The sequence below is a fragment of the Triticum dicoccoides genome, chromosome 3B, assembly GCF_002162155.2.
Source record: "Triticum dicoccoides isolate Atlit2015 ecotype Zavitan chromosome 3B, WEW_v2.0, whole genome shotgun sequence".
In the NCBI taxonomy this organism is placed as follows: Eukaryota; Viridiplantae; Streptophyta; class Magnoliopsida; order Poales; family Poaceae; genus Triticum; species Triticum dicoccoides.
The window spans coordinates 733,442,889-733,470,694 of NC_041385.1; the positions used below are offsets into that span (position 1 = coordinate 733,442,889).

Consider the following 27,806-nt stretch of genomic DNA (forward strand, 5'->3'; position numbering starts at 1 on the left):
GGGGAGAAGGGAAGGAGCTCGGGGGCTCCGGGGCAAATAACTGCCCGGACCCTACCGCCAGCGGCCCTGGCGGTATGGTTAGACAGTCTACCGCCAGGGCCCCTGGCGGTAGGGTGCGACGGAGGGGGACGGCGCCGTCTCCGCGAGCTGACGTGGTTAAGTTTCCTACCGCCATGGGCCGTGGCGGTAGGCTATCTAACCCTACCGCCAGAGGCCCTGACAGTAGGCAAAAGGGTCAAATCTCGAAAAAATTTCAAACAGGGGTCAGATCCTGAAATACTTTCCAAAAAGGGTCAAAACACGAAATTTTGCCCCCCGGAGGCTGAGGCGGCATCGGGAGGAATCATGCGGCAGCGTCCGGACACTCCCTTTGCTCGAGGTAGAACCGTAGAAGCCGAGGAGCCTGGGCGGGTGGAGCTCGCGGAAACGGCGGAGGAAGGCGCAGTCGGAGGCGTGGCTGAGCCAGAGCCTGTAGACTCTGGCGGCGCGGACGATGCTGGTGGGGCAGCCGACGCGGACGATGATCTCCGTCAGGAGGTTCTCATCGCCGAGCACCTTGGAGACACACGCCACCGCGGCCAACTGCGCCTCACCCTCCAATCCATCCAGCTCCGGCGGCGGCCGCGTCTCTCCTTCCAATGTGTGCGTATGTTTCCGTGGATTCAGGGTTTGGGTAGAATGGGGATCGAAGCGAGTCAATGGAGTGAAGAGCTTTTTTTTTTGAGGATCCAATGGAGTGAAGAGCTGATGCCTTTTTTCCCCTTGAGACAAAAAGAGCCGATGCATTCCCTTCCTGGCCATGGCCTGACAACTAGGGCCCATCAAGCCTGTAATATGGACCTTTCCTGGCCATGGCCTGACAACTAGGGCCCACAATGTTCTGCAAAACGTGAACCTTTTTTCAAAAAGAAAACAATTTTTATAAGTATTGTATAAATATTTTATAAAAAATCTGATTTAAAAAAATGTGATTCTTTTTTAAAAATTTGAACATCGTTTTATAAAACTAAAACAATTTATGAATATTTTAAAGGTGAATATTTAAAGAATCCAAACATTTTTTATAAAACGAATATTTTTAGAAATTCTGTACATTTTTTAAAACTTGTGAGCACTTTTTAAAATGTTATGTGGCTGTACATGGGCCATGTGTAGGAACAAGTGGCCTGTATTGGTTTTTTCTGAGCGAGACATATTCTATTTTCTGTCAACGAAATGCGGAGGCGGAAAGCAGGAAGAGGTGGCCTGTATTTGGTTTTTCCTCATCGAAAACTATTGTAGATTCCGTCAAGGCAGTGCGGAGGCGGAAACTGGAAGAAACACCAAAGCCCGCTCCTCCTCTCCCCGTGCTGGCAGGCTAGATCGCCGGGAACTCTCCGATGACCGGCGGCAGCACTCGGCGTCAATCTGCCGCCTCCAGGAGCCGCGGCGACCCCTTCTCCTCTTCCCCGGATCCGTATGGCGACCATGCTCCGCTGCGCCTCATGGACGGGAACGGGAGCGCCAGAATCCCCTCCTTCTCCTATGAATTGATTCGTTCGCCCTCCTGTCCTGTCCGTCGCATTCCTCGCGTATACCGGCGGGTGGTTGCAGACGGGGTCGGAGTCGGAGGCAGCCGCGGCGCTCCTTCACGCCGCTTGATGCGCCCCGGATGATGGATCTGCCTCTGGTGAGGATCGTTAGTTCGTGGCGTCATTGCTGCCCACCCCTTGGTTGCTTTGCTAGAATGCGACATCTCAGTTGGTCAGATAGCCTAGGTGTTACTATTATTTGTACTCCAGTTGAACATCTCTGCTCTATGTTTGAACATTTGGTTAAGATGAACTGGGGCTCAACATTTGGTTACTGATTTAGCTTTCTGATGGTTAATGTTGACCGGCTGCAGTGTTGCAAGGCGATCACAAAGAAAGCCTGTATTGGGTGACTTGCAGGCCAATTGTAAATCTCAGAATTCGTGCTAGGTGGAGTACTACTTAACTTTGGTGATCCTTTTCTCTTTCCACTTATGGCATGATAGTTGGAATTATTCTGATATCTTTGTCACGGTTTTTTGTTGGGTTTCATCTCTAGCCAACCCCAATTTGCTTGGGACAAAAGGACTCAAGACATTCGTATTGCTAGCATCATTAGTTTTTATGCAAAGTGGCAAGCTTTAATCTGCCGGACATGACTGAAGACTCTTCAAACATTAATGATCTATCGGGTACTTTAAAGGTGAAGAAAAGTTATTCCATCAACACACCTTAGACCCTCATGTACCTGTCAAACCAATAATGAGTCAGTAACACCCAGAACTTGAGTACTATTTTCTTTTGTCTCTGTGATTTATGTTTTCTATCTGTTTCCACAGGTTTTAACAAAAACTTCCTGCCAAAAATGACATAGTGTTCTTGTCACTTGTCAGGGGCTGGCTCAAAAACTCCAACGGTTGCAGAACGCGTTAACAGGCTAACAGCTGATTTTGCTGCACAGTGCAATACTCCTTATAGATAGGATATGTTCATTACTTGGATTCCATGGCTGCATGCATCGTTATGATGCAGAGGCCGGGGGTACGCCTCCATTTCCAAAAAAAATAAAAAAATGGATTCCCTGGCCATCGTCCATAGTATGCAGTGCACACTCTGAACATTTTCAAGGAAGTCACACAAGCACTTGACTGCCTTGCTTCCTCGTATCAGATTGATATGATATCAGTTTTACCTGCATCTTGTCCTTACATTGAACCTGAACTTCACGAGTTTTGAAGGCACGATATGTTCATTTTGTTTGTTAATTGTTATACCGATGATGATGTCAGATTTTTCAGGTCCCATGCTGAGCACCCGCATTGAATCAAAACAGAAGGAGATACGATCAAATGTTCAATATGAATAATAAGGTGCGCTCCTTGGATGAGCTTTGTAGTTTCCACGAGCTATTTTTGCAGTCTCTAGAGTTATTTTTCTCACCATAGTACTGCTTTTTAGGAATTCTGAATTTAATTTCCCAAATCAAAAGTATCCGTAGTACTTTTGCATTGAGCTTGAGCAGCAAACGACAGTTGAGATCATGCAAGTATGTCAGTCCTTCGAGCACACATTGCATGTCTGCCGCTTCCCCCAAACACCGGTAACTCTGATCCGCAGTGCCGTGGTGGTGGTGGGATGCATATGGCCTCAGATTTTGGGACAAGGTAGGTACTCATAAAACAAACCAGGGAGAGAGTCCACGAACCAAATTGGACAAAAAATATATGCTTCAATATTAGCCAGCTTACATGGCATATTCAGGTGGTACTAAATAATCTTATAGAAGGGCAAAACAGTATACACAGTCTGCAATAGAGTGGCCACAAGTAGGACGACGGCGGCTACGAGGGAGATAAACACCCAAGGATTCCTTAGGTACCTCTGTATGAAATTGGCTCGCCACTTGTTCCTCCTCATCGTGCATTGGGCCTTCACCCGCCGTTGCACATCGTGTAGCCTGCTAGATGGGCTCATCACTCCCCCTTTGTTGAGCGTGTTGTTGAGTAGCTTGACCACCTCCTCGTCGCTGCCCAGCCCACACTCGATAATGTTTTTGGATCTCAGCAGCGCCACGTCTTTGGCCGAGCTGATGATGTTGTCCATGAAGATCACGTAAGCCGTCACGTCGTTGCCAGCGCCGGGGTGGAGCCGCTCGAACGCCATCAGGTTCAGAAACTTCTTCTCGGTCCTGTCATCGACCCTGATCGCCGGCATGCTTAGCTTGCCACGTTCGAAGTGGACGTCGAGGAGGCTGTCGGTATCGCTCACCCTGAAATGGATTCCGGCCTCGTAGATCTCCATCGCCGAGGGCATGACATACGCCGTCGATCCGGTGCGCTCTTGATGGTCGCCGTGGGTGAGGCTTGTGTACAAGATGTCGAGAGGGTGGAGCCCAAGGTGATTGATGCCAACCAAGTGTCTCCGCCACGGACATAGAGAATCAAGCACCAACCTGCTCACTCGTGAAGCGTTCTATAAAAATTAGTTAGACATAAAGTTAGAACTAACAAGGTTGTTCTGATCTCCATCGTGTGTATGATCCGACTATGATATCTTTGTAATAATATTAACAGGTTCAATATATAATGTTCTGATTAATCTGCATTATGACAACTTTAAGCCACCTCAAGGCCGAGAGTATAGCTATCTCTTTTTTATTCGATGACCATATGAATTTTCAAGTTCTTAGAGCAAACATGGTGGTATGCTTGAATTCTAATTCTACATCTAAAAGAAATACCCCTGAAAAAATAACTCGTCAAACTGGAATATGAATTTGACAGGAATGAGTTTCTACGCCCCAGTGCACAACCAATTTTTCAAAAAGGAAGTTCAAACCCTTGGCCTCTGCATCATTATGATGCACAAATCCATTTTTATTAATTAGTAAGCAGAGTACAAAACAAAACAGACACGACCGGACCATTACAAAAGATATCAAATAAACACCTACGACCAAGTCGACTTCTTCTGCAGCAACACCTTCAAGAAGGAATAAGGTTCTCGCGCTATCGTCACCACATCCGGCCAAAGACGACCTGGACAAGTATTTTCATCCCTGTTGCCGAGATCAGTCAATGAAGACCAGTACAGCAACAAGTAGGCGTGCGCAACCATGCATTTTCATCCATTTTGATGACAAGTATTTCCGGACGGAGGGAGTATATGTATAATTTTATATACTACTCCCTCCGTTCCATAATATAAGAGCGTTTTTGAATGTCAAAAACGCTCTTATATTTATGGGACGGAGGGAGTAGTTAATGTTTAATCTAGTTCAACTGCAAAGAAAAAATTAATCTAGTTGGAAGTATTGAAAATTTCGTAGAGAAATGTCATTTTAATCGCACAACGTCATGTAAAATCACTACTCCCTCCAATCCATATTACTTGTCGCTCAAACGGATGTATCTAGCATTGAAATACATCTGGATACATCCACTTGAGTGACAAGTAATATCGATCGGAGGTAGTTGTAAAATTAACTTGACAGACAACTATTTTTATTTCAGTCAGTCAAATATTCTAGCTTAGCTGTTCAGTTCTTTGACATATATTTTGTGTGCAAAGAGGTTAATGTCACTATTATTGAGATTTGGGATGGGGTTCAAGTCAAGATCTCTTTTGGGAGGAGCTTTGATGCTAAACTTATGCAGCAACAGGAAGACCTTGTACAGATTGTCCGGGCGAGATGGTCTGGCAATTACATGGTTCTGGCCTGCATAGTCGCAGTTTCTTTATGTACTAGTGATTAATTTTAGGGGGGGGAGTACCCCCATCTTTGTCCCTGCTGTTTGAAAATTACCCATCATTCGCCCCAGGGTACAGGCTCTTGTCACACAATAAATTGCTCACTAGAGACAATTTGTGTGAGAGACAAGACATCCCTGATAAAAGATACTCATTGTGCTGTAGATTAGAAACTTGCCACCGTCTCTTTGAATGTGATGTTATTGGCACTACCCTGGAAAGAAGTGGGAGTCACAGTTGATGTTCCTGTTGTGCTTGACAGCTATGTTAATGTTGCAAGTCCTTGGTTGTGTAATAAGAAAAGAGGCTTTAGCTTACATGATTTCTTGTGGATTGAGTTGTGGACCACTTGGAAACTGAGAAATGACATATTCTTTGGCCGTGCAGTTTGGTCTGGTTTGCAGATGATGCGGCAACGCCTGTTGCGCTTGCTCAAAAGATGGCGGTCACTCCGGCGGAAGAAAGATATGAGATATCCTGGTGCTGGACAAATGCCTCAGGATCATGGAGACCAAGGCGAGGGAATGTCCCCGGCTCGGCTCGGCTCAGCTTGAAGAAGAGAACAACTGTGCTGGTGCTGGGATTTGGAAGATGGCGCTCTAGCTATCGATGTGATCAGGAGTATGGTCCTGATAGCTAAAAATCAGTAGTGGAGATTGGCGCAGGGTACAAAGCTGTACTCCCTCTGATCCATATTACCTGTCACTCAAACGGATGTTTACACGCGTACAAAGTTGTAATGATTATTAATATGTACTGAATAAATAAGTGGCCAATGTGAAATATTTTATCCTTTATCAATCCCACAAGTGTTCAAGCCTTTTCATCATTATAGTAATCAAGAAAAAGTCTTAGTTGTACTAGATGCCGGAAGGAAGGCCACAACAAAAAAACATAAACAACGGTTCTACTTTCCCGGCATCAAGTTGTTTATTAGTATGTGAATATCCACGTGTATTTCATACTGCCTCTGTTTGTCCGTGCGTGATAATATCTTTCAATTAGCTCTCTGCCCCTCTTTCAGAGTTTCAAGTATGATATCACTTTCACACAAACGTTTGGCTGGCTCCCGTTGCAGCCTGCCAATCAAGCATGCCATGTCTCCTTCTGTTCCTGTCCAGGTCGGCATGCAACGACACTAACTGAGCGATGCCTTCTGCGCCACTTAAACTGAATCCAGCAACCAATCCACTCAGTCGAATCAATTCTTTGAATAAATCTATTACTAGGCGAAGACATTATTGTCAAATCCAACTACTACTCCAATGCCAGATCGCATCAACGATACCAGTAGTGCTTTAAGTAAATCTATCAGTGAAGTCATTATTGCCGGTTTGAATCTGGTGGATCGGGATTTCATTGGCAAACTACGGACGGAAAGAAACTGCTCCAAGGGGGATGGATGAAGGAAGGAGGGAAAACTAGTACCTGATATTTGTGATGATCGAGGACAATGAGAAGCCTCTGGAGGAGGAGCAGCGGCAGCTGGTTCTCGACGACGACCATGTCGGACTGGATGTAGTTCCACAGGTAGAGGTAGCCGTACTTGCTGAAGACGGGGTCGTTGGGCGCGTACTCCTCGTGCACCTTGCCCCGCAGCGCGTCCATCCGCATCGCCTCCACCAGGAAGCAGCCGTCGGTGACCATCAGCTGCACGAAGCGCTCCGTGCCGCCGCCCTCGGCGCCGCGCCACTCGTCGCCGAGGTCCTTGTAGGCGTCCTGCAGCTGCTGCGCCACCTCGGCCACGGCGGCCACGAACTCCCGCAGCGGCCGCCCCGAGCGCTTCACCAGGTGCACCACGGCGCGGCGCTTGTGCTCCTCCATGGGGAGCAGCTCCGGGTCGCCGTGGTGGAAGGGCCCCAGCGAGACCAGCTCCGGCTGGTACGCCTTGCTGTTGTGCAGGTTCTTGATCCGCTCCGGCACGCGGTAGATGGAGTGGCGCTTCCACCGCGCCATCTCCGCCGCCGGGTCGATGTTCATCTCGCCGATCGTCTTCTCCATCTCCACCACCCAGCTGCTCACAGGCGCCTCTGCCTCCACCGTCGCCGTCGCCTCCCCCATTAATGAATGGATTACACTGGAGACTGGACTCGGTTCAGCTCACTGGGGCACTGAGCTGAGCTCTCTCTGAAAGGTCGCTGCACTGTCGCTATAGAGAAGGGGCCGGCAGGCAAGTTGCAATTGGTCGGGTGGCGCCCACACCGATGGACTGGAAGGGCACGCTACCGATGCCGATGATCGTCTTCGCTGAGGACAAGGAATTTCTTGCGTGGGCTCCCTCCACCATAGGCGCTCCTTTTCGGCAGTAACCTAACCTTGTCTGTGGATTATTTATGGTATATCGGCGGAAAAGCAAATCTGGCCGGCCCCAATAATGCAGTGACACGACCACCATTTTTTCTTACTGATACTGACTTTATGCCCGGTTCCACTGTCAAGAGAAGAGATAACCAAGTAAACAACGAGTAACCGGCATCCAGTGCAAAAGTTTCAATAGGTGTACAAATCTGATTACGCGTTCCTGCTGTAAAGGGAGTTTCCAGTTTGACTCTTTGAGAGGATGAGAGTCACTCAAGTACTAAAGCAAACCCTACATAGCAATATGAGGCCTAGTTCTTTTGAGCAGATTGTGAAGAATTTTGATCTGGAAAATCTACAGCCAAAAGAACTCGTTTTGACTTCCAAAATCTGGAGAGGATTCTCTAGAACCACCCAAAATGCTTGATTTTCCCAGAATCCTCAGATTTTGGCAAGTCCCACAAGTGAAAACGTTTCAAAATAAAAGAGTACCCCTATCCCATTAGAAAATTACACCCGGAATGCCACTGCCCATCCACGCGCTGGAACAGAGAAACGAGCGAGCGAACCGCTCGACCCCTGTTCGCATCAGGGGGAAAGGAGTGGAGACGCAGCGACGGCTAGGGTTGCCGCGCCGCCGCCGGACCCAGCCTCGCCGGCCAGGCCCTTGCCACCGCCGCCCGCCTGGCCCTTGCCGCCGTCGGCCAGGTTCCCGCCGCCGCCGCCCGCCTTATCTCCCTCCGTCGTCCCTCTTCCTTCGCTGCTCGTCGTCCCCTCCGCCGTGTCTCCACCAACACCGACGGCCACCGACGCTGCACCTCGGCGGCCACTGACGGGCACCGCCGCTGCACCTCGACGGCCACGAGCAACCCACGCGAGGAGCAGACCACACCCACGGTGAGGCATCCTCTTTCCATATCTCTCTGTTCTTCTATTTTTCTTATGCTATGGATAGGTAGACTGATTTCTGTTGCATAGGTAGATGGATTGATGCTTGGATTTGTTAGATAGATGGATGGATTGCTTGCTGATGCTGGTAGATGGATGGATGGTGCTAATTTTTTGCTCCCAGCCAGCCATGGAATACAACTGTAGATGGATGGATGGTGCTAATTTTCCAACAGAAGTGCAGAACAATTCTACTAGAAATGTTAAATAGTTTACTGTTGAATATTGCTTGTTTGCTTCAGTTTTGATATTAACCTGTGATGATGCTAATTTAAGATGGAGAAAGTCAAAGAACCCAAAGCAAATTGGGACAGTGCTGCTCATACAATTTTTATGAATGCGTGCGTAGAGGAGGTTCGAGCAAATAACCGCAACGGTGGTTATTTGTCGGACATAGGACAAGCTAATTTGCATAAAAAGTTCAACGAACACTCTGGAAGAAACTATTCGACCCGGCAAATCAAAAATAGGTGGGCTGTATGTAGAAGCGAGTTCAACACATGGAAGACATTGATCCAGCAAGCATCTGGCTTAGGAAGAGATGAGCATACACACACTATTGCAGCTACAAATGAGTGGTGGGCATTGGAGATAAATGTATTGTTATTGTCATGTAATTTCTTAAATAACGAGTCATGTTGCTTTAGTTTTGATATTAACCTGTGGTGCTATATGATTACAGGCACATCCAGAAGCTGCCAAGTTTCGCTATGCTCCACTAGCGGAGGAGGAAAAAATGTCAGAGGTATTCGATACTACTTGTGTCACAAATGAGCATAATTCAGTTTTGGAGTGTGTAGGCCGCATGGCCGGTGATTACATAAGACCAATTGATCCAACTTTCTCTGAACCACACCCAGTACTTAGAAAAACAAAGTTTTGGCCTCACTTTTAACATGCTATTGGAGCCATTGATGGAACACACATTAAGGTGATTGTGCCAAAGGAGTTGGAGCCCCAACACAGGAATAGGAAAGGTTACACAAGTGAAAATGTTATGGCAGTCTGTGATTTTGATATGAGGTTCACGTTTGTTGTTCCCGGATGGCCCGGATCTGTTCATGACACACGTGTATGGAGCGATGCCATAGTTCGTTATGATCACTTTCCACAACCCCCCACAGGTAACATCTCACATGTATCCATATTGTTATATACATGATGGTATGTTGTAAATTTCTAATTTCTTTTGTTGATGTCGCACTGTAGATAAATATTATCTTGTCGACTTCGGATATCCAAACATGGTTGGATATCTATCTCCATACAAAGGGCAACGATACCATGTACCAGATTTCCAACAACACCCACCAGTTGGAAGATATGAGACATTCAACCATCGACATTCTTCATTGTGAAATGTCATCGAAAGAACATTTGGTGTTCTAAAGATGAAATGGCGAATTCTTGGAGATGGAGGCATACCTCGGTACAAACCGGAGACCCCAAAAGATGATTGTCACTGCATGCATGTGTCTCCACAATTGGATTCGTGATAGCAAGTTACGTGATGAGCATTTTGACAAGTTCGACAATGATGCATATGTGCAACCTCCATTGCCATTTACAGGTGCCAATGCTCTACCACCAGAAGATGATGGTACCATGAACGCAGTACGCGAGGCGATTGCTGCTAGTCTCGTACCTTGAGATTATCCTTTTTTAGTTCATCCACTTTTGTAAGGAACAAATCTTTAAATCCATTCTAAATGTAATATTTAGCACTTTTTATGACATTCGGAAATCACTTTTGTACTCATATACTGTTAGAAACAACAAGGTGTTAATAAATTCATCAAACATTTTCTGTCTAAGGGTACTACAGACATTTCAACACACAACTCTTTCCAGAATCTCAACCTACAATCCCAGAAAAGAACTCGGTAACAGATTCTGAGAGAAGCAGATTCTGGAAGAATTTTCCAAAATCTTGATTCTGCGGAATCCTGTGTGAAAAGAACTGGGCCTGAATGTGCTCACTGGTATGTATGACTTTTTTGTACTGTACACCCCACGCAAAAGCAAGATAAAAATAGAGAAAGTTCTGACTGTAAACAAGCAGCAAAAAGCTAGTTACATGCATCACAATGAAGTAATCGACTGCCCACTCCCGTCAAACCACACCGGGGGTAAGAGCATCTCCAGCCGTTGCCCTCCTCCCAGGCGGCTCAAAAAATCGCCGTTTGGAGGCAAACCGATGCTAAAAATCGGCCTGGGGGCGACCTCGTTTCCAGCCGACGCCCCCAGGGTCAGCCCCAGGCGGCTATTTTTAAATTTTTTAAACAGTTACTTGTCTAAAATTTGGCGAACAGGACAAATATTCGGCGAAACATTACATTATCTCGGCAAATTTAAATAGTTTTTCACATAGATAAAATACTTAAAAAAACGCATGGCCGCGACTACAAGTCAAAAAACACGCTGAGGTCACCGTTGTCGCCGCCGTCCTTCTCCTCCTTCACGCGGGCGCCACTGCTGGACCCCTGCCCGGGGTCGCCCTGGCAGACCAGCGGAGGTGGCATGTCATCGCTGCTGTCATCGTCGAGGACGACGACGCCTCCCTCGTCGCGGCCACGGTTCCGAGCGATGAACTGCTTGAAGGCGCGGCGCTGGTGCTCCAGCTCCGTCTGATGAAGCTATGTACCCAGGGTAGGGTCATAGACTTGTCCAAGATACCCTCCCCAAGGACATCTATAGAAGAAATCACCTTTCAATCGACCCGAAAACGTTCCACTCGACGGACTCGAAGACACTCGACCATGAAGCCATCCACTCGACCGCCAGGAGACCTAAAGTCACTCTGCACGCAAACGATCGGTCATTAAGTAGCTTTTATGGTCATCACATCACTTTATTTGTAGCGTTACCAGTAACGCCCGATCTTAATGTATCTTAAACCCTGCATAACTAAGGGCCGGAGGGATCTGGCGGACTCTATATAAGCCACCCCCTCCTCAGTGTAAAGGGTTCACACCCCTGTAACTCATACACACACAATACCAGTCGACCGCCTCCGGGCTCCGAGACGTAGGGCTGTTACTTCCTCCGAGAAGGGCCTGAAATCGTAAACCCCTTGTGTATACAACTACTCCATAGCTAGGATCTTGCCTCTCCATACCTACCCCCCTACACTATTGTCAGACTTAGAACCATGACAGTTGGCGCCCACCGTGGGGCAGGTGTCTTAGAGACTTATTGGAGAAGTTACGGTTTTTCCGATCACCTTCATCATGGTTTCAGGCAGAGTTCTGGTTGAGGGCCGCGAGATCCGTCTCGGCGCGCTCACGTTCATCGCCGACGACTCCGCTTGGCTTCAGGAGGCTCCGCTCGACATCGACGCGCTCCCAGTCCGCGGAGCGACGCACTTTCGCACGCGCCTCCTGTTGGAAATATGCCCTAGAGGCAATAATAAATTAGTTATTATTATTATATTTCCTTGTTCATGATAATCGTTTATTATCCATGCTGTAATTGTATTGATAGGAAACTCAGATACATGTGTGGGTACATAGACAACACCATGTCCCTAGTAAGCCTCTAGTTGACTAGCTCGTTGATCAATAGATGGTTACGGTTTCCTGACCATGGACATTGGATGTCGTTGATAACGGGATCACATCATTAGGAGAATGATGTGATGGATAAGACCCAATCCTAAGCCTAGCACAAAGATCGTGTAGTTCGTATGCTATAGCTTTTCTAATGTCAAGTATCATTTCCTTAGACCATGAGATTGTGCAACTCCCGGATACCGTAGGAATGCTTTGGGAGTACCAAACGTCACAATGTAACTGGGTGGCTATAAAGGTGCACTACGGGTATCTCCGAAAGTGTATGTTGGGTTGGCACGAATCGAGACTAGGATTTGTCACTCCGTGTGACGCAGAGGTATCTCTGGGCCCACTCGGTAGGACATCATCATAATGTGCACAATGTGACCAAGGGGTTGATCACGGGATGATGTGTTACGGAACAAGTAAAGAGACTTGCCGGTAACGAGATTGAACAAGGTATCGGGATGCCGACGATCGAATCTCGGGCAAGTACTATACCGCTACACAAAGGGAATTGAATACGGGATTGATTGAATCCTCGACATCGTGGTTCATCCGATGAGATCATCGTGGAAAATGTGGGAGCCAACATGGGTATCCAGATCCCGCTGTTGGTTGTTGGCCGGAGAATTGTCTCGGTCATGTCTGCATGGTTCCCGAACCCGTATGGTCTACACACTTAAGGTTCGGTGACACTAGGGTTGTAGAGATAATAGTATGCGGTAACCCGAATGTTGTTCAGAGTCCCGGATGAGATCCCGGATGTCACGAGGAGTTCCGGAGTGGTCCAGAGGTAAAGATTTATATACAGGAAGTCCAGTTTCGGCCACCGGGAAAGTTTCGGGGGTCATCGGTATTGTACCGGGACCACCGGAAGGGTCCCGGGGGTCCACCGGGTAGGGCCACCTATCCCGAAGGGCCCCATAGGCTGAGGGGGCGTGGGAACCAGCCCCTGGTCGGCTGGTGCGCCCCCCTTGGGCCTCCCATGTGCCTAGGGTTAGAAACCCTAAGGGGTGGGGGCGCCTCCACTTGGCTTGGAGGCCAAGCCACCCCTAGGGCAGCCCCCCTAGATGGGATCTACAAGGGGCCGGCGCCCCCCCTAGGCCCTTATATATAGTGGATGGGAGGGAGGGCAGCCGCACCTGAGTCCCTGGCGCCTCCCTCCCTCCCGTGACACCTCTTCCTCCCCGCTTGCGCTTGGCGAAGCCCTGCCGGGATCCCGCTACTTCCACCACCACGCCGTCGTGCTGCTAGATCTCCATCAACCTCTCCTTCCCTTGCTGGATCAAGAAGGAGGAGATGTCTCTCCCAACCGTATGTGTGTTGAATGCGGAGGTGCCGTCCGTTCGGCGCTAGGATCATCAGTGATTTGGATCACGACGAGTACAACTCCATCAACCCTGTTCACTTGAATGCTTCCGCTTAGCGATCTACAAGGGTATGTAGATGCACTATCCTTCCCCTTGTTGCTAGATTACTCCATAGATTGATCTTGGTGATGCGTAGAAATTTTTTGAATTTCTGCTACGTTCCCCAACAGTGGCATCATGAGCTAGGTCTATGCGTAGTTTCTATGCATGAGTAGAACACAAGTTGTTGTGGGCGTTGATTTTTGTTCAGTATGCTTACCGTTACTAGTCCAATCTTGTTTCGATGGTATTGTGGGATGAAGCGGCCTGGACCGACCTTACACGTACACTTACGTGAGACAGGTTCCACCGACTTACATGCACTTGTTGCATAAGGTGGCTAGCGGGTGCCAGTCTCTCCCACTTTAGTCGGATCGGATTCGATGAAAAGGATCCTTATGAAGGGTAAATAGCAGTTGACATATCACGTTGTGGTTTTTGCGTAGGTAAGAAACGTTCTTGCTAGAAACCCATAGCAGCCACGTAAAACATGCAAACAACAATTAGAGGACGTCTAACTTGTTTTTGCAGGGTATGCTATGTGATGTGATATGGCCAAAAGATCGTGATGAATAATATATGTGATGTATGAGATTGATCATGTTCTTGTAATAGGAATCATGACTTGCATGTCGATGAGTATGACAACCGGCAGGAGCCATAGGAGTTGTCTTAATTTATTGTATGACCTGCGTGTCAATGAACAACGCCATGTAATTACTTTACTTTATTGCCAAACCGTTAGCCATAGTAGTAGAAGTAATAGTTGGCGAGACAACTTCATGGAGACAGGATGATGGAGATAATGATGATGGAGATCATGGTGTCATGCCGGTGACGATGATGACCATGGAGCCCCGAAGATGGAGATCAAAAGGAGCAAAATGATATCGGCCATATCATGTCACTTTTGATTGCATGTGATGTTTATCATGTTTATGCATCTTATTTTCTTATAACGACGGTAGTAAATAAGATGATCCCTCATTAAAATTTCAAGAAAGTGATCCCCCTAACTTTGCACCGTTGCAAAAGTTCGTTGTTTTGAAGCACCACGTGATGATCGGGTGTGATAGATTCTAACGTTCACATACAACGGGTGTAAGCCAGATTTACACACGCGAAACACTTAGGTTGACTTGACGAGCCTATCATGTACAGACATGGCCTCGGAACACGGAAGACCGAAAGGTCGAGCATGAGTCGTATAGAAGATACGATCAACATGAAGATGTTCACCGACGTTGACTAGTCCGTCTCACGTGATGATCGGACACGGCCTAGTTGACTCGGATGATGTAATCACTTAGATGACTAGAGGGATGTCTATCTGAGTGGGAGTTCATAAGATGAACTTAATTATCCTGAACATAGTCAAAAGATCTTTACAAATTATGTCGTAAGCTCGCACTTTAGTTCTACTGTTTTAGATATGTTCCTAGAGAAAATTCAGTTGAAAGTTAATAGTAGCGATTATGCGGACTAGGTCCGTAAACTGAGGATTGTCCTCGTTGCTTCGTAGAAGGCTTATGACCTTAATGCACCGCTCAGTGTGCTGAACCTCGAACGTCGTCTGTGGATGTTGCGAACATCTGACACACACGTTTTGATAACTACGTGATAGTTCAGTAATGTTAAACGGTTTAGAGTTGAGGCACCGAAGACGATTTCGAAACGTCGTGAAATATATGAGATGTTTCGAGGGCTGAAATTGGGATTTCAGGCTCGTGCCCACATCAAGAGGTATAAGACCTCCAACGATTTTCTTAGCCTGCAAACTAAGGGAGAAAAGCTCAATCGTTGAGCTTGTGCTTAGATTGTCTGAGTACAACAATCACTTGAATCAAGTGGGAGTTGATCTTCCAGATGAGATAGTGATGTTTCTCCAAAGTCATTGCCACCAAGCTGCTAGAGCTTCATGATGAACTATAACATATCAGGGATAGATATGATGATCCTTGAGATATTCACGATGTTTGACACCACAAAAGTAGAAATCAACAAGGAGCATCAATTGTTGATGGTTGGTGAAACCACTAGTTTCAAGAAGGGCAAGGGCAAGAAGGGATACTTCATGAAACGACAAATCAGCTGCTGCTCTAGTGAAGAAACCCAAGGTTGAACCCAAACCCGAGACTAAGTGCTTCTGTAATAAGGGGAACAACCACTAGAGCAAAATTACCCTAGATACTTGGTAGATGAGAAGGCTGGCAAGGTCGATAGAAGTATATTGGATATACATTATGTTAATGTGTACTTTACTAGTACTCCTAGTAGCACCAGGGTATTAGATACCGGTTCAGTTGCTAAGTGTTAGTAACTCGAAATAAAAGGCTGCGGAGTAAACGGAGACTAGCTAAAGGTGAGCTGGCGATATGTGCTGGAAGTTTTTTCCAAGCTTGATGTGATCAAGCATCGCACGCTCCCTCTACCATCGAGATTGGTGTTAAACCCAAATAATTGTTATTTGGTGTTTGCGTTGAGCATAGACATGATTGGATTATGTCTATCGCAATACGGTTATTCATTTAAGGAGAATAATGGTTACTCTGTTTATTTGAATAATACCTTCAATGGTCTTGCACCTAAAATGAATGGTTTATTGAATCTCGATCATAGTGATACACATGTTCATGCCAAAATATATAAGATAGTAATGATAGTACCACCTACTTGTGGCACTGCCATGTAAGTCATATTGGTATAAAACGCATGAAGAAGCTCCATGTTGATGGATCTTTGGACTCACTCGTTTTTAAAAAGTTTGAGACATGCGAACCATGTCTATTTGTGTATATGCATGAAGAAACTGCATGCAAATGGACCATTTGGACTCACTTGATTTTGAATCACTTGAGACATGCAAATCATACCACATGGGCAAGATGACTGAAAGCCTCGTTTTCAGTAAAATGGAACAAGAAAGCAACTTGTTGGAAGTAATACATTTTGATGTGTGCAGTCCAATGAGTGCTGAGGCACGCAGTGGATATCGTTATGTTCATACTTCACGGATGATTTGAGTAGATACTGAGTATATTTACTTGATGAAACACAAGTCTGAATTATTGAATGGTTCAAGTAATTTCAGAGTGAAGTTAAAGATCATCGTGACAAGAGGATAAAATGTCTATGATATGATCATAGAGATGAGTATCTGAGTTATGAGCTTTGGCACGCAATTAAGACATTGTGGAAATTGTTTCACAATTAATACCGCCTGGAACACCATAGTGTGATGTTTTGTCCGAACATCATAGTTGCACCCTATTGGATATGGTGCGTACCATGATGTCTCTTATCGAATTACCACTATCGTTCATGGGTTAGGCATTAGAGACAACCACACTCACTTTAATAGGGCACCACGTAATTCCGTTGAGACGACACCGTTTGAACTATGGTTTGGAGAAACCTAAGTTGTCGTTTCTTAAAATTTTGGGGCTGCGACGCTTATGTGAAAAGTTTCAGGTTGATAAGCTCGAACCCAAAGCAGATAAAATGCATCTTCATAGGACACCCAAACAGTTGGGTATACCTCCTAATTCAGATCCAAAAGCAATAAAGATTGTTTCTTGAATCGGGTCCTTTCTCGAGGAAAAGTTTGTCTCGAAAATTGAGTGGGAGGATGGTGGAGACTTGATGAGGTTATTGAACCATCACTTCAACTAGTGTGTCAGGGCACAGGAAGTTGTTCCTGTGGCGCCTACACCAATTGAAGTAGAAGCTTATGATAGTGATCATGAAGTTTTGGATCAAGTCACTACCGTACCTCGTCGGGTGACAAGGATGCGTACTACTTCAGAGTGGTACATTAATCCTGTCTTGAAGGTCATGTTGCTAGACAACAATGAACCTACAAGCTATGGAGAAGCAATGGTGGGCCCATATTCCGACAAATGGTTAGAAGCCATGAAATCCTAGATAGGATCCATGTATTAGAACAAAGCATGGACTTTGGTGGACTTGCCCGATGATCGGCAAGCCATTGAGATAAATGCATTTTTTAAGAAGAAGGCGGACATGGACGGTAATGTCACCGTCTATGAAGCTCGACTTGTGGCGAAGAGTTTTTTTCACAAGTTCAAGGAGTTGACTACGATGAGATTTTCTCATCCGTATCGATGCTTAAGTCCGTCGGAATCATGTTAACATTAGTTGCATTTATGAAATCTGGCAGATGGATGTCAAAACGAGTTTTCTTACCAGTTTTCGTAAGGAAAGGTTGTATGTGATACAATCAGAAAGGTTTTGTCGATCCTAAGGATGCTAAAAGGTATGCTAGCTCCAGTGATCCTTCCATGGACTGGAGTAAGCATCTCGGAGTTGGAATATACACTTTGATAAGATGATCAAAGATTTTGGGTTTATACAAAGTTTATGAGAAACTTGTATTTCCAAAGAAGTGAGTGGGAGCACTATAGAATTTCTGATGAGTATATGTTGTTGACATATTGTTGATCAGAAATGATGTAGAATTTCTGGAAAGCATATAGGGATATTTTAAAAGTGTTTTTCAATAGAAAACCTGGATTAAGCTGCTTGAACATTGATCATCAAGATCTATGAGGATAGATCAAAAACGCTAAATGGTACTTTCAAATGAGCACATACCTTGACATGATCTTGAAGGTGTTCAAGATGGATCAGTCAAAGAAGGAGTTCTTGCCTGAGTTGTAAGGTACGAAGTTAAGACTTAAAGCTCGACCACAGAAGAAAAGAGAGAAAGGACGAAGGTCGTCCCCTATGCTTTAGACGTAGGCTCTACAGTATGCTATGCTGTGTACCGCACCTGATGTGTGCCTTGCTACATACCTGGCAAGAGGGTACAAAGGTGATCAAGGAGTGGATCACCAGATAGCAGTCAAAATTATCCTTAGAGGAATAAGGATATGTTTCTCGATTATGGAGGTGATAAAGAGTTCGGTGTAAAGGGTTACGTCGATGCAAGCTTTAACACCTATCCGAATGACTCTGAGTAGCAAACCGGATACGTATAGTGGAGCGACCATTTGGAATAGCTCCAAGTGGAGCATGGAAGCAGCATTTACAATATGACCTAGAGATTTGCAAAGTACATACGGATCTGAATGTTGCAGACCCGTTGACTAAAACCTCTCTCACAAGCAAAACATGATCAAACCCCAGAACTCATTGAGTCTTAATCACATGATGATGTGAACTAGTTTAGTGACACTAGTAAACTCTTTGATGTTGGTCACATGGTGATGTGACCTGTGAGTGTTAATCACATGGCGATGTGAACTAGATTATTGACTCTAGTGCAAGTGGGAGACTGTTGGAAATATGCCCTAGAGGCAATAATAAATTAGTTATTATTATTATATTTCCTTGTTCATGATAATCGTTTATTATCCATGCTATAATTGTATTGATAGGAAACTCAGATACATGTGTGGGTACATAGACAACACCATGTCCCTAGTAAGCCTCTAGTTGACTAGCTCATTGATCAATAGATGGTTACTGTTTCCTGACCATGGACATTGGATGTCGTTGATAATGGGATCACATCATTAGGAGAATGATGTGATGGACAAGACCCAATCCTAAGCCTAGCACAAAGATCATCTAGTTCGTATGCTATAGCTTTTCTAATGTCAAGTATCATTTCCTTAGACCATGAGATTGTGCAACTCCCGGATACCGTAGGAATGCTTTGGGCGTACCAAACGTCACAACATAACTGGGTGGCTATAAAGGTGCACTACGGGTATCTCCGAAAGTGTCTGTTGGGTTGGCACGAATCGAGACTGGGATTTGTCACTCCGTGTGACGGAGAGGTATCTCTGGGCCCACTCGGTAGGACATCATCATAATGTGCACAATGTGACCAAGGGGTTGATCACGGGATGATGTGTTACGGAACGAGTAAAGAGACTTGCCGGTAACGAGATTGAACAAGGTATCGGGATACCGATGATCGAATCTCGGGAAAGTACTATACCGCTAGACAAAGGGAATTGAATACGGGATTGATTGAATCCTCGACATCGTGGTTCATCCGATGAGATCATCGTGGAACATGTGGGAGCCAACATGGGTATCCAGATCCCGCTGTTGGTTGTTGGCCGGAGAATTGTCTCGGTCATGTCTGCATGGTTCCCGAACCCGTAGGGTCTACACACTTAAGGTTCGGCGACGCTAGGGTTGTAGAGATAATAGTATGCGGTAACCCGAATGTTGTTCAGAGTCCCGGATGAGATCTCGGACGTCACGAGTTGTTCCGAAGTGGTCCGGAGGTAAAGATTTATATACAGGAAGTCCAGTTTCGGTCACCGGGAAAGTTTCGGGGGTCATCGGTATTGTACCGGGACCACCGGAAGGGTCCCGGGGGTTAACCGGGTGGGGCCACCTATCTCGGAGGGCCCCATAGGCTGAGGGGGCATGGGAACCAGCCCCTGGTGTGCTGGTGCGCCCCCCCTTGGGCCTCCCATGTGCCTAGGGTTAGAAACCCTAAGGGGTGGGGGCGCTTCCACTTGGCTTGGAGGCCAAGCCACCCCTAGGGCAGCCGCCCCCCTCCCTAGATGGGATCTACAAGGGGCCGGCGCCCCCCTAGGCCCCTATTTATAGTGGAGGGGAGGGAGGGCAGCCACACCTGAGTCCTTGGCGCCTCCCTCCCTCCCGTGACACCTCTTCCTCCCCGCTTGCGCTTGGCGAAGCCCTGCCGGGATCCCGCTACTTCCACCACCACGCCGTCGTGCTGCTGGATCTCCATCAACCTCTCCTCCCCTTGCTGGATCAAGAAGGAGGAGATGTCCCTCCCAACCGTATGTGTGTTGAACGCGGAGGTGCCGTCCGTTCGGCACTAGGATCATCGGTGATTTGGATCACGACGAGTACGACTCCATCAACCCCGTTCACTTGAATGCTTCTGCTTAGCGATCTACAAGGGTATGTAGATGCACTCTCCTTCCCCTCGTTGCTAGATTACTCCATAGATTGATCTTGGTGATGCGTAGAATTTTTTTGAATTTCTGCTACGTTCCCCAACAGTGGCATCATGAGCTAGGTCTATGCGGAGTTTCTATGCACGAGTAGAACACAAGTTGCTGTGGGCGTTGATTTTTGTTCAGTATGCTTACCGTTACTAGTCCAATCTTGTTTCGATGGTATTGTGGGATGAAGCGGCCCGGACCGACCTTACACGTACACTTACGTGAGACAGGTTCCACCGACTGACATGCACTTGTTGCATAAGGTGGCTAGCGGGTGCCAGTCTCTCCCACTTTAGTCGGATCGGATTTGATGAAAAGGGTCCTTATGAAGGGTAAATAACAATTGACATATCACGTTGTGGTTTTTGCGTAGGTAAGAAATGTTCTTGCTAGAAACCCATAGCAGCCACGTAAAACATGCAAACAACAATTAGAGGACGTCTAACTTGTTTTTGCAGGGTATGCTATGTGATGTGATATGGCCAAAAGACTGTGATGAATAATATATGTGATGTATGAGATTGATCATGTTCTTGTAATAGGAATCACGACTTGCATGTCGATGAGTATGACAACCGGCAGGAGCCATAGGAGTTGTCTTAATTTATTGTATGACCTGCATGTCAATGAACAATGCCATGTAATTACTTTACTTTATTGCTAAACCGTTATCCATAGTAGTAGAAGTAATAGTTGGCGAGACAACTTCATGGAGACACGATGATGGAGATCATGATGATGGAGATCATGGTGTCATGCCGGTGACGATGATGATCATGGAGATGCGTAGATGCACTCTCCTTCCCCTTGTTGCTAGATTACTCCATATATTGATCTTGGTGATGCGTAGAAATTTTTTGAATTTCTGCTACGTTCCTCAACACGTCCGCGGTGTCCTCCTGCGGCAACCGTCGACCCAGTATCGGTCGCCCCTGTGTCGTCCTCCCTCCCTGTTTCCTGCCGGCGCAAGCGCTCCGGTCGGTCGAGCCTTCAGCAGTGGGTGAGACACGCGGTGGCTCGCTAGTCGGCCACCCCCCAAGTCACGGAAATCGAGCCTCACGAATCTCTCTACGGCCTGTTCGACTAGCTCCGCAGAGATTGCATCCTAGTACGACAACAGTAATCCAGCGGCGGAGGTTCTTATGGTCGATGGAGCACGCAGTCCTCCTGGTTTTCCCCGCACTAAACGAGGCGACGACGGAGGCGATCCGTTGCATGCCCATGAAGAATATCTCCCCGAGCCCCTCACTTCGCTGCAGAGGGAAGATCTTCGCTGCCGGAACATGGATGCGTTGCACACTCCTATCGTTGGAGAGACCCCCGAGGCTCGTGCCTTAGAGGACGCACGCTTGGCTAACTTGGATGAGCGCACTCGACTGGAGAACCTTCAGCGAGCACTCAACGAGCGTGCGCGGCAACGGGTTCCAGAATCCAGTCGATGTCAACTCTTTCCACAGCGGACTCATGTATATCAAACTCCGATCCAGAATTTAGCGGCTGTAGCCCGTATAGCAGAGTCGATTCAGCCTTCCCAGTCAGAGGCTGGCAGAGGCTTGTTACAGACCAGAGATTTACTTCGGGCAGCAGGAGATCAAAATTCAGCTTTATAACACTCGTGAAATAGGATTCACAGCAGATCCGTCGCTGCAAATACCGTCCAGTCGGCCCATAGCCCAAGATCGCCCCCGAGGCGTGAGGAACATGGAGACCGGCATGATCAGTACAAGAACCGTGAGCAATATGATCACCGAATCGATCGCAATGATTGACGTCGAGTGCCCACCCCTCCCCCAAGGGGTGGATCGTACGCGCCTCGACAACAGGATGATAGACGCCATCACAGTGTTGGGCGAAGGATTCCAGTCGACCCCAGGGAACCAGGCTTTGATGCGAGTTCCATTGTCGTTCAAGGTTTGGTCGACAGGAACAGAGCTCACCGAGATCATGACAAAGATATACCCACCAGCAGCAGAGTACACGTCTCAGAACCAGAGTGTTTCAGCAGAGCCATCAGGGCCGCGGTGATTCCTCCCAACTCCAGGTTGGCGACTGGAGTCAGTAAGTTCACTAGTGAGTCCAAGCCTGATTCTTGGCTTGAAGACTACCGAGTGGCTGTTTAGATTGGCGGCGGAAATGATGAGGTGGCCATGAAACACCTGCCTCTTATGTTGGAGGGCTCGGCCAGAGCATGGTTGAATCAGTTAGCACCCAGCAACATTTACACTTGGGAAGATCTTGCCCGAGTGTTTGTCAGAACATTTGAAGGAACCTGCAAGCGACCAGCAGGGTTGACAGAGCTGCAATCTTGTGTGCAGAAGTCGAATGAAACTTTGAGAGATTACTTCAAGAGATGGATCACGTTGCATCACACGGTAGAGAATGTATCTGATCACCAGGCAGTCTGTGCCTTCAAGGAAGGCGTTAAGTACAGAGAGCTAAACCTGAAATTTGGTCGAACCGGAGACATGTCTCTGAGTCGAATGATGGAGATTGCCACCAAGTATGCCAATGGTGAGGAAGAGGATCGGCTCTGGAGTGGCAAGCACAAGTCAGTCGCCCACGAGACCGGAGGGAACTCCAGTCGGAAGCAGAAGCGGAAAGCCGAGCCGGCTGCTCCTGGAGAAGCCTTAGCCGTGACTCAAGGAAAGTTTAAAGGAAGGAAATGACATGATGGATTTGCCGTGCCACATCCACATGAAGAAAGATGAGGAGGGTAAATTCATTTACCCTAAACATACCAATCGACAGTGTCGGCTCTTGATCTAGCAATTCCAGGGGAAACAACCCAAAGATAAGGAAAAGGAGTCGGACAAAGTTGAGGACAAAGAGGATAGTGATGATGGATATCCCCATGTCAATTCCACCCTGATGATTTTTGCTGATGTTGAAATCAAAAGTCGACTGAAAGTTATCAACCGAGAAGTGAATATGGTTGCTCCGGCGACACCCAGTTATCTAAAATGGTCTCAGACTGCCATCACATTCGGCCAGTCCGATCATCCGACACACATAGCCACCCCTGGGAGGCAAGCTCTGGTGGTTGACCCAGTCATCGAAGGCACTCGACTGACTAAGGTTTTGATGGATGGTGGTAGTGGCCTAAATATATTATATGCAGAGACACTGAAAGGGATTGGCATTCCGATGTCCAGACTCAGTACCAGCAACATGAGTTTCCATGGAGTCATTCCTGGAAAGAAGGCTGAGTCACTCGGCCAAATTGCTCTTGATGTGGTTTTCGGCGATTCCAAGCATTACCGCAAAAAAAGTTGACGTTTGAAGTTGTGGATTTCCAGAGCGCTTATCACGCTATTTTGGGCAGGCCAGCTTATGCACGTTTCATGGCTCGACCATGTTATGTGTACCTCAAATTGAAGATGCCTGGTCCCAAAGGTGTGATCACTATTACTGGCAATCGGAAGAAGGCGGAAGAGTGCTTCCAGAAAGGCTCAAAGATCACCGATGCTCAGATGGCAGTGGTAGAACTGCAGGAATACCAGAAAACTGCAGACCCGAGTGATTTATTGCGAGCCAAGAAGCCCTCTACGGAATCAGCATTTCAGTCGTCCGGTGAGACAAAACCGATTCACATTCACCGACCGACCCCGATGCTGCTCCGACTCATATCTCTACAACACTCGACTCCAAATAGGAAGAAGCGCTCATCCAGTTCCTCCGTGAGAACTGGGACATCTTTGCATGGAAGCCTTCCGACATGCCGGGTGTTCCCAGGGGGCTGGCTGAGCATCGTCTACGAGTCGACTCAAAAGTGAAACCTGTCAAAGAACATCTACGATGGTCCGCCGTCCAGAAAAGGAAGGCCATTAGCGAGGAGGTGGCTCGGCTCTTAGCAGCGGAGTTCATCCGAGAGATTTACCACTCTGAGTGGCTCGCCAATGTTGTCATGGTTCCCAAAAAGTACAAGTCACTTCGCATGTGCATCAACTTCAAACATATCAATCGGGCCTGCCCGAAAGATCATTTTCCTCTCCCCCGCATCGACCAAATAGTCGACTCGACTGCGGGATGTGAGCGCCTGTCTTTTTTAGACGCCTATTCCGGTTACCATCAGATCCGTTTGTATGGACCGGACAAGATCAAAACAGCTTTCATCACTCCATTCGGGTGCTTCTATTATGTCACCATGCCATTCGGCCTCAAGAATGCCGGAGCCACGTTCATGAGGATGATTCAGAAGTGTTTGCTCACTCAAATCAGTCAAAATGTGGAAGCATACATGGATGATATTGTGGTCAAGTCACGGAAAGGTTCCGACCTGCTGACTGACCTTGCTGAGACATTTGCCAACCTCAGGAGGTATGATATCAAGCTTAATCCATCAAAGTGCACATTCGGAGTTCCTGACGGAAAGTTACTCGATTTTCTCGTTTCCGAACAAGGAATCGACGCCAATCCAGAAAAAGTTGGTACTATACTCCGAATGAAACGTCCTGTGCGTGTGCACGATGTCCAGAAGCTTACTGGTTGCTTGGCCGCTTTAAGTCGATTCATCTCTCGTCTCGGTGAGAAGGCATTGCCTCTTTACCGACTAATGAAGAAGTCAGACAATTTCGAGTGGACTCCTGAAGCTGATGCAGCGTTTGCAGAGCTAAAAGCCCTGCTTTCCACCCAGCCGGTGCTTGCTGCCCCAATCAGCGAAGAGCCTTTGCTGCTTTACATTGCAGCCACAAGACAAGTCGTCAGTACAGTACTTACAGTCGAGCGGGAAGAAGAAGGAAAAGCCTTTAAAGTTCAGCGCCCAGTATATTATGTTTCTGAAGTTTTGACCCCATCAAAGCAAAGATACCCTCATTATCAGAAGCTTGTATATGGGATTTATATGACCACGAAGAAGGTTGCTCATTACTTTTCTGACCATTCCATTACAGTCGTCAGCGACACTCCATTGTCAGAGATTCTGCACAACAGAGGTGCAACCGGTCGAGTGGCAAAATGGGCGATTGAACTCCTTCCCCTAGATATCAAGTTTGAGGCAAAGAAAGCCATCAAGTCCCAAGCAATAGCGGATTTCATCGCCGAGTGGACTGAGCAGCAACTGCCGACTCAAGTTCACTCGGAGCACTGGACCATGTTCTTTGATGGTTCTAAGATGCTGAATGGTTCCGGTGCTGGGGTAGTGTTGGTGTCCCCCCGAGGAGACAAGCTCAAATATGTGCTCCAGATTCACTTTGATTCTTCCAATAACGAAGCAGAATACGAAGCACTTTTATATGGGTTGCGTATGGCCATTTCACTCGGCGTCCATCGCCTCATGGTCTATGGCGACTCAGATTTAGTGGTTAACCAAGTGATGAAGGAGTGGGATGCAAGAAGTCCGGCCATGACTGGTTACTGCAATGCAGTGAGAAAGCTAGAGAAGAAATTCGAGGGGTTAGAGCTTCATCATATACCCCGACTAAAAAATCAAGCGGCTGATGATTGGCAAAAATAGGTTCCAAGAGAGAAGCCATTCCCAGTAATGTGTTTTTGGAACACATCCACAGACCATCAGTTCAGGAGGATCCTTTCACCGAAGAAGCCCCGCAGCCAAAAAGTGCCACGGATCCGACTGAAGTTGAAGTTCTAGCTGTGGTCGACCTGATCATGGAAGTTTTGGTCATCACTCCCGACTGGACGGTGCCGTACATCGCGTATATCCTAAGGAAAGAGCTCCTAGAGAATGAAGAAGAGGCTCGACAGATCGTTCGTCGATCCAAAGCCTTTACTGTGATAAAGGGACAGTTGTACAGAGAAAGCACGACCGGAGTCGGTCAGAAATGTATAACACCAGAAGAAGGTTAGATAATTCTTGACGATATCCACTCAGGGACCTGTGGTCATCATGCATCCTCCCGGACCATTGTGGCTAAAGCATACCGAGCGGGGTTTTACTGGCCAAGGGCGAATGAAATGGCGAAGGAGATAGTCGACAAGTGCGAAGGATGTCAGTTCTATTCCAATATGTCGCACAAACCCGCCTCAGCCTTGAAGACCATTCCACTCATCTGGCCCTTTGCTGTTTGGGGATTAGATATGGTTGGACCACTGAGAACTGGCAGGAGCGGCTTCACCCATGTACTGGTGGCAGTCGACAAGTTCACTAAGTGGATTGAAGCTAAGCCTATCAAGAATCTTGATGCCAGCACTGCTATCAGCTTCATCAGAGAGTTGATATTCAGATATGGAGTTCCGCACAACATCATCACTGATAATGGGTTAAACTTCAATTCCGACCAATTCCGAGCCTTTTGTGCTTCTCAAGGCACGCGAGTCGACTGCGCTTCCATCGCCCACCCCCAGTCGAATGGACAAGCAGAAAGAGCAAACGGCCTAATTCTCAAAGGACTAAAACCCCAGTTGATGCGTGATCTCAAGCACGCAGCAGGAGCGTGGGTCGACGAACTTCCTTCAGTTCTTTGGGGATTGAGGACCACTCCTAATCGGTCAACTAGGCGAACTCCATTCTTTCTGGTCTATGGAGCTGAAGCAGTTCTGCTGATTGAGCTGCTTCGCAATGCACCCCAAGTCGAGCTCTACTCTGAAGATGAAGCACAACAAGCCCGGCAGGATGCAGTCGACCTTCTAGAAGAAGAAAGAGAGATGGCCATGATCCGATCGACTATCTACCAGCAAGACTTGCATCGATTCCATGCCAGAAACGTGAAGAGTCGAGCCTTCCAAGAAGGAGACTTGGTCCTCTGAGTGGATCAACAGAAACCGCACAAGCTCGCTCCTACTTGGGAAGGACCCTTCATCGTCACCAAAGTTCTCCACAATGGAGCATACCGTCTTTACAATGTCGATCGCCAGATTGATGAGCCACGAGCTTGGAATGCGGAGCTGCTCCGCCCCTTTTATACTTAAGTACTCACTCGGATGAGATGTAATAAAAAGTACCTCTGTAGTTTGTTTATCAAAGACAAGAGTGTTATAATTTTCCCAGTGATTGTTGTTTCTTTTGTTTACGTGAGAAATCCCCCAGTGGGTGGCTTAGCTGTGAATCCGTTTCGCTTAAGTTTGTAAAAAAAAATCCCTGCCGAGTGACCAGCAAGCCTCTCACTCGGGGGCTTAGCTGTGAATCCGTTTCGCCTAAGTATTTGAAAATCCTACCGAGTGGAGAGCAAACCTCTCACTCGGGGGCTTAGCTGCAGTCCAGTACTCGCCTAAGTATTTGAAAATCCTGCCGAGTGGAGAGCAAACCCCCCACTCGGGGGCTTAGCTGCAGTCCAGTACTCGCCTAAGTATTTGAAAATCCTGCCGAGTGGAGAGCAAACCTCCCACTCGGGGGCTTAGCTGCAGTCCAATACTCGCCTAAGTATTTGAAAATCCTGCCGAGTGGAGAGCAAACCTCCCACTTGGGGGCTTAGCTGCAGTCCA

The 27,806-nt window shown here is 47.1% G+C and overlaps 1 protein-coding gene and 1 long non-coding RNA gene across 4 annotated transcripts; one reads left to right on the forward strand and one right to left on the reverse strand.

Annotated features, from left to right (window-relative positions):
• Nucleotides 1–1,291: 1,291 nt before the first annotated feature.
• On the forward strand, nt 1,292–6,058 carry LOC119278173. 3 transcript variants are annotated; one of them, XR_005137645.1, is made up of 3 exons: nt 1,292–2,214; nt 2,405–2,881; nt 5,649–6,058. It is a non-coding gene; the product is annotated as an uncharacterized LOC119278173 (long non-coding RNA). The 3 variants fall into 3 exon arrangements; XR_005137646.1 differs by having other exon boundaries at nt 1,292–1,961; nt 2,071–2,881; XR_005137644.1 differs by having other exon boundaries at nt 1,292–2,881.
• LOC119278171 (UPF0481 protein At3g47200-like) lies at nt 3,200–7,394 on the reverse strand. Its single transcript, XM_037559524.1, has 2 exons — nt 6,690–7,394; nt 3,200–3,983 (listed from the first exon to the last, which is right to left on the reverse strand). The coding sequence occupies exons 1-2, from the start codon at nt 7,320–7,322 to the stop codon at nt 3,279–3,281; spliced, it is 1,338 nt and encodes a 445-aa protein (XP_037415421.1). The 5' UTR covers nt 7,323–7,394; the 3' UTR covers nt 3,200–3,278.
• Between the last annotated feature and the right edge of the window lie 20,412 nt (nt 7,395–27,806).

Coding starts and splice junctions, on each gene's coding strand:
- LOC119278171 (XM_037559524.1), bottom strand. CDS start 7,322: ATGGGGGAGGCGACGGCGACGGTGGAGGCAGAGGCGCCTGTGAGCAGC. Junction 3,984..6,689: donor TCGATCATCACAAATATCAG/GTACTAGTTTTC, acceptor TAATTTTTATAG/AACGCTTCACGAGTGAGCAG.